Genomic DNA, 6,778 nt, shown 5'->3' with positions numbered 1-6,778 from the left:
TACTCGGCAAATTGCGCTCACAGTGACACAGTGTGACATAAACAAAATTTTCCCGCCAAAAATGTGAGATGGGGAGGGGGGTAAACAAAATAGGAGAGTGGTTGCAATTGTAACTTTTTATTGAAATAAAATTGTAACAAAACTCTTTAAACTACTTTTTGCAATCTTCATACAAGTCTTTTAGCAGTCATTTATACGGGTGATTTTAATAGATAGTATTCCGTATACAGAGTGATTCATTTAAGGCCTACATTAGAAGCTTTTTAACTTTTAATATAGCTAGTGTAAATGAAACTCGGAATTCACCCAAAAACTAATTTATTAGCAAATTAGATTCAACAACGACATTGACACTGCCACAGTGTCCTTCCAACTAACTAGGCGTTGCCCGTACGCGCCTCACGCGTCATCATTTCCCGCCAATTTCACCAGCAGCGCCCCCTTCACTTAACAGTCGGCCACGCTTCCGTGTTCCACGTCCTCGGGGAACCACCGGTGTTTCTAAAACAAGTAATTAACCAATACCATGTATCCGAGCCGTAGTATACATCTACAGCCCGAGTCCCACTTAAGAACTATTTATAAACAACCTGAAAATAATCATAATCGTGTTTCTCACGTTGAGAATGAATCTGAAAATAATCATAATCGTGTTTCTCACGTTGAGAATGAATCTGAAAATAACCATAATCGTGTTTCTCACGTTGAGAATTAATTAAGAACAACAATAAGAACACTACCAACAACAACAATAAGATCACCAACACCAACAAGATCAGTAACCTCAAGAATAAGTAGAAGAACAATAACAAGAACAAGAACAATAACAACAATAACAAATCATTAACTCATGAGTTTCAACGTAAAGCGCTTAAAAACAACATTTGGGCCCAAAATCGTGAGTTCACGTTGAACTTCACTCAGCTTCACAGCGAACTCAGTCATTCGTCACTGACATCGCCTATTGTTTCGTCTCCACTCGTCGTGGCGACAACGTAATGTCTCAATTTGTCCACTGAGTGAACACCCTCATATCGTTTTTGGGAACGCGTCGCCCCCGGCATGTCCGTCACGACATACCTATCGTAGTCGAGCACTTTCTGAATTCGGTACGGTCCCGAATATTTAGGTAACAGCTTCCGACTTTTGCCCTCGTTTGAAGCTCGCGTGGTGCGTACCAACACGAGATCACCTGCATTAAATCTCTTTGGGGCACAGCGTCGCTTGTCATAACGCTCTTTTTGCTTCTGCTGTTCCTTTTCGACACGCTGAGCAACGTCTGCTCGTGTCCGTGGCAAATCACCATCATGAACACCCTCTGTCACCACGTTGGTGAGGATTGAGTCATTAGCATGTCGAGGTGTATACCCCAACAACAATTCGTATGGACTTTTGCCCGTAGTCGAATTCGGCGTAGAATTAATACCCCAACTAATTCTACTCACAAAGTCATCCCATTTCTCTTCTTCTCTCGAGCTAGCAGCAAGCTGAGATAAAATCGTACGATTTAATCGCTCCACCTGGCCATTAGCCCGTGGTGTGGCAGTCGCGGTTAGTACTAATTTAACGTTTAAATCGGTACAATGTGTCTTAAACTTTTTGCTAGAAAAACAAGCCCCACGATCGGCTATTATACGTTTAGGTACACCAAACATTCCTGTAAGAGAAGCTAAAAATGATAAAACAGGGCCCACCTTAGTATTAGGCACGGCCCTGAGAAAGACAAATTTAGTAAATGCATCGATAATAGCTAAAAGATAAGAATTATGTGATTTGCTCTTTACAAATGGTCCCAAATGATCCATGTGCAATGTGTCAAATGGTTGCGAATTCTTAGGTATGGGATTCAAAAATCCTGGCTGTTTTCCTCCGGCTTCCTTATTGTAGAGACACTCCAAGCAGCTAGAAATATATTTATGAACATACCTCCGCATTGAAGGAAACCAATAAGATTTCGACACAGATGCCAAAGTTTTCTCATTCGATAAATGGCCAATTCCATCGTGGTGTGCTAATAAAATCTGGCGTCTTACCGCTTTTGGTACGACCCATTTTAATCCTGACTCAGTCTGTTTGAATACTCGACCATCTTTTAGTTTATACTCTTTGTGAATGGCACGCTCTTCAGCGTTCGTCGGTGATTTTTCCAATATTTCCTTCAACAATGCGCATCTCGCATCCTTCATTTGAACAGCTAAAATCCAATCATCATCGTTAACATTAATATGCAAGACTTCCACTGAAGGCTCCGAAGGATCTAATACCGGATTTCTACTCAAAGCGTCAACGTGACTCATTTTACTGCCAGGTCTGTATTCTACAGTAAAGTCGAACTCAGAAGTCAACAACCACCATCTCCCAATTCGTGGAATCAAATCTCTCTTGGTAAGGGTTGTTCGTAAAGCATTACAGTCTGTGATCACCTTGAATTGAAGCCCCAACAAGTATACTCGATAATGTTTGAGAGAACAGACCACCGCTAGCGTTTCTAGCTCGTACGAGTGGTACCTTTGTTCCTCTTTGGTCGTCTGTCGGCTGAAAAACATAACTGGACGCAAAGATCCATCACCTTGTCGTTGCAACAGAATGCCACCAATTCCAACTTTAGAAGCGTCAGTGTGTAACTCCGTTTCAGCTTCCGCGTCGTAAATTGCAAGAACTGGTCTGCTCGTCAAGATGTCTTTTAAAGTCTGAAAAGCCCGCTCTTGTGCTTCTTCCCAAACAAATGCACTGCCTTTCTTTAGGAGACTCGTCAAACTACTTGCTATTGTTGCGTAATCTTTCACGTACTTTCGAAAGTACCCACACAAACCTAAGAATTGCCTAAGTTTGTGTACGTCTGTTGGTTTGGGAAAAGCTGTCACCGCTTTGATTTTTGTCTCGCCTGGCTTAATGCCTTCCGCACTGATCTCATGCCCTAAATACTCTATTTGACTTCCAAAGAAGCAACATTTACTCAGCTTTAGAGTCAATCCGAACTGTCGAAGCAATTGAAACACCGTTCGTAAATTGTTAAGACCTGTTTCAAAGTCTTTGGAAGGTATCAGAAGATCATCTATGTAACAAAAAGCGGTCTGAAACCGTAATGGACCCAACACCTTATTCATAGCTCGCTGAAACACTGCCGGAGCGTTGGCTAGACCAAAAGGCATGCGGACAAACTCGTAATGCCCATCAGGCGTAACAAATGCTGTCTTTGGAATCGATTCGGTGGCCATTGGGATCTGATAGTACCCACTCGCGAGATCTAGTGTGGTGAAAAACTTTGCACCGTTTAGTTTATCCAAATGTTCGTCTACTCGTGGTAACGGAAAGCGATCTTTGATTGTTTTCGAATTTAATTGCCGATAATCAACACACATACGGTGTTGCCCATCTTTCTTCCGCACCAACAGTATGGGACTCGAATATGGCGAGTCTGATTCTCGTATGACTCCGCTACCTAACAAGTCATTTACTATATCTCGAACAATTCTTCTTTCGTGATGCGATAACCGATAAGGACGATAAATTACAGGTTTATCATCAGTCAAAGTTAGCTTCATTTCTGCCGCAGTTGTGGCACCTATTTCCGCTACATTTCGTGCAAAACAATCTCGAAATTCGTTAACGAGTTGTAACAATTGCTCGAACTGAGCCGGGTCTAGATTCTTATTGACTTGTGTAAGAAGTTCCCACCGTTGAAAACTCTTTACCTCAACCTTCCCCACAGAAAACACACTCACCGTCGTAGCTGTCCTTTCCTGCTCGCAAGGCTCAGCTCTCGCAACGATTTGCGCCTTTCGATAGACCAGATCTTGGTGCGATAGATTGCGAACGGTCACTAGGCCTCCATCACATGTGACACACCGATGAACAACGTGTTCGAACCCTGGTCTCGGACGTTGACACCCTTCAACGTAATAAGCTCCTTTCCACCCATCGTCTTTTGCCTTGATTCGTATGCAACCAATGGATTGAGGAGGGATCACTGTTTCCTCTTCCGCCCAAAGTGCAACTTTTCGCGTCGGAAGTTGGCCTAGAAATGCTTGGATCGATTCGTTGTTTCCGTCAACTACTCTCACAGCTTCCTCATTTGCTATAATCGTATTAGCACCCGCATTCAGGAAGGTCTGTCCCACTATGACAGGCACACGTTGTGCACTGTCTTCGACGATCAAAGCTTTTACGTTTGCCTTGACAAGATCCACTTCTAGCTCTACTTCGACTTCCCCATGCACTTTGGTGATTCCCTGGCCATAACCACGAATCAAATGTAAACTTGGCTGCCACATCAGTCCCAATTCTCTAGCAACACTTTGCTTGACAAGGACCGGTTCAGCTCCTGAGTCAATGTAAGCTCGCGTCGGCTTACCATTGACCTTAATGTCTATGTAATAATTCTTATTATTACTTGCGTCAGCTACACTTGTCGTTAGTGCCTGCTTAGACATGTTTTCTTTTACTACGTTACCACGTCGGCACTCAGCATCCACATGTCCAATGCGACCACATTTCTTGCACTCAATTCTTGGTTTCGGGCACTTTGTCGCAACATGTCCTCGATTACGACAATTGTAACACCGAAGTGACGAGTACAGTTTTTGTGCTTCGACTCGACTTGGAAGGAACCTCCTCCTTTCCCGAGGCGCCTGCTTTGCGAGCGTATCCCGCTTGTCACCTTCGGATCTCAGAGTCGACAAATACTCAGCGTACAAGCTTTCGGGTGTAACGTAACGCCCTGCTCTAGCCCCATTTCTGAGAGTCACATCAGTGATTCCATCAATAAGACAGGAGACTGCATTCGTTCCTGTTATGTCACAAGCCTGCAACAGATTTAATTTCCCAAAATAATATTGTGCCCAGGTTTCACCGTCTTCCTTCACCCTATTCACTAGCTTACGAAGTGTGGAAGCATAATCGTGGTGATCGGGGAAGGTGGCTTGTAACAAACGTTTCCATTCATCCCAGCTCCGATCGTATGCTGAGGGATCGAGATTGTCGTACCACTCCTTGGCCAACCCCTTGAGTCGACTTATCATGCCATAAATCGTTGTACGTTCGTCCCAACCGTTCACGAGAGCCAACTGGTCAATTTTATGCAACCACTTAGTGGTACTAAAATTGGGGTTTCCTGGAGCGAATTCAGGAATCAGGTCACTTTTAATGCCAACTTGTCCTGATGTGTGCTCAAAATTGCGGTTTAGCAAACGTCGATTCAAGTTTTCCACAAGTTGCTCAAGTCTCGCGATTCTAGCGGACTCGGCCGAAACTGGGGGTGAATTTACTGTAGTGGAGACCCCAGGCGCGGACCTTTTCGGCCGTGGCTCATCGTCACTTGAGTCCGAGTCGTCCGAGTCCACATTTCCTCGGTACCTGTGACGCCCCATTGCGAAAATCTCACCAGAAAACTTTTCGCGCCTTTTGAGCCACACCCAAATGAAAATTGACAGCGTGTGGTTGCGTAACTCCTAGAACTCGTCAGAAATCAGAAAAATCAGATAAATTCGGCTAGCACCCGATTGATTTGTTCGATTTCAAGTCGTAAAACACAATTTTGTTACGAATGAAACGGTACAGATTCCCAAAACTTCAATTTTTGGCCCTTGCCTTGGCGACCCACAAATTCCTCACAAAATCACCACAATTCACCACTCTCTATCGGAAACGATTATTTGAGCAATATCCCACCGCTGCTCTGTAAATGAAACTCGGAATTCACCCAAAAACTAATTTATTAGCAAATTAGATTCAACAACGACATTGACACTGCCACAGTGTCCTTCCAACTAACTAGGCGTTGCCCGTACGCGCCTCACGCGTCATCATTTCCCGCCAATTTCACCAGCAGCGCCCCCTTCACTTAACACTAGAGTTTTAAAATTTGATACACGATCCAAATCGACCATTCCGAATTCAACTAAATTTTTTTCAAAATGGCTGAGCTTCTGAAATTACAAGAAATTGGCACCAACTTTGAAATTTTAAATAGTAACTAAAAATGTTTAGTACATTTTTGAATTAATTTTTTCAAACTGAGTAAAGTTTACCCAAATTGTTGGTACTTATCTGTAACAATTTTTTGATATATAGGGTGTCCCAGTGATGTAAAAAGTCCATTATTGACCTTTAAATGTTGGAAAATTAATCTTTTTTTTTAAGAAAGCCGTACATACCAACCCTCTGAATCACTTAAAATGATTTTCAAGTATACTGGGCGTTTCCGAAAGTAGCTACAACACAATCTTATGTTTTTTTAAGTGGAATAACCTATATTATTTTGCATTTTTTGATCTAGCTTTAAATACTGAAATTGTTACTGGTCGATTTTGCTTTGTTTTTTGAAATAATTAGATTTTTTGACGAAAACACGTTTTTAAAAAAACATTACATAAAAACTAAAAACCTCAAAAAGTAGAACTTTCACCACTTTAAAGAAGAAAGTTTAAACTTTAAGGATATATTATTTTTATTAGCTTACTGCTATCATGAAAATAAAAAATAAAAACCCTTTAAATTTTCTCTTTAAAGTGTTAATAGTTAAGTGTCTTTTGCTGATTACTCAAAAAATATTTAACATTAAACATTAAAAAAATATTAACTATTATTTCAGTAGTCGAAGAGTAAAATTTTCAGCTAATAATAACTTTAATGTTACCATTAGGCCATTATTGGTCATTTATTACAGTAAAATAACTCAAATTTTAATTTATGGCGAAGTTTTAAATTTCCGTATAGAATCCAACAAATGCTCTGTGGTGTTGTTATGATTATGGTATGGTTTACTATGGTAACAACA

At 41.5% G+C, this 6,778-nt stretch overlaps 1 protein-coding gene across 3 annotated transcripts; it reads right to left on the bottom strand.

Annotated features, from left to right (window-relative positions):
* Positions 1-301: 301 nt before the first annotated feature.
* LOC100141851 (uncharacterized) lies at positions 302-5,858 on the bottom strand. 3 transcript variants are annotated; one of them, XM_064357796.1, is made up of 2 exons: positions 3,726-5,858; positions 302-501 (listed from the first exon to the last, which is right to left on the bottom strand). In XM_064357796.1, the coding sequence occupies exons 1-2, from the start codon at positions 5,367-5,369 to the stop codon at positions 448-450; spliced, it is 1,698 nt and encodes a 565-aa protein (XP_064213866.1). In that variant the 5' UTR covers positions 5,370-5,858; the 3' UTR covers positions 302-447. The 3 variants fall into 3 exon arrangements, with proteins under 3 accessions (XP_064213866.1, XP_008191903.2, XP_008191904.2); XM_008193681.3 differs by lacking the exon at positions 302-501 and adding an exon at positions 2,220-2,413 and having other exon boundaries at positions 2,475-5,858; XM_008193682.3 differs by lacking the exon at positions 302-501 and adding an exon at positions 2,540-2,738 and having other exon boundaries at positions 2,791-5,858.
* Positions 5,859-6,778: the final 920 nt, after the last annotated feature.

Source organism: Tribolium castaneum, chromosome 7 (genome assembly GCF_031307605.1).
Source record: "Tribolium castaneum strain GA2 chromosome 7, icTriCast1.1, whole genome shotgun sequence".
Taxonomy (NCBI): domain Eukaryota; kingdom Metazoa; phylum Arthropoda; class Insecta; order Coleoptera; family Tenebrionidae; genus Tribolium; species Tribolium castaneum.
The sequence above is the reverse complement of the archived record's forward strand: the minus strand, read 5'-3'. Positions and strand labels throughout refer to the sequence as shown.

Bases quoted from the DNA above. Each gene is read 5' to 3' on its own strand.
- LOC100141851 (XM_008193681.3), bottom strand. From the start codon at position 5,369: ATGGGGCGTCACAGGTACCGAGGAAATGTGGACTCGGACGACTCGGAC. The intron at 2,414-2,474 runs GTCTGTTCTCTC...AGGTGATCACAG, and splicing joins AGCTAGAAACGCTAGCGGTG to ACTGTAATGCTTTACGAACA.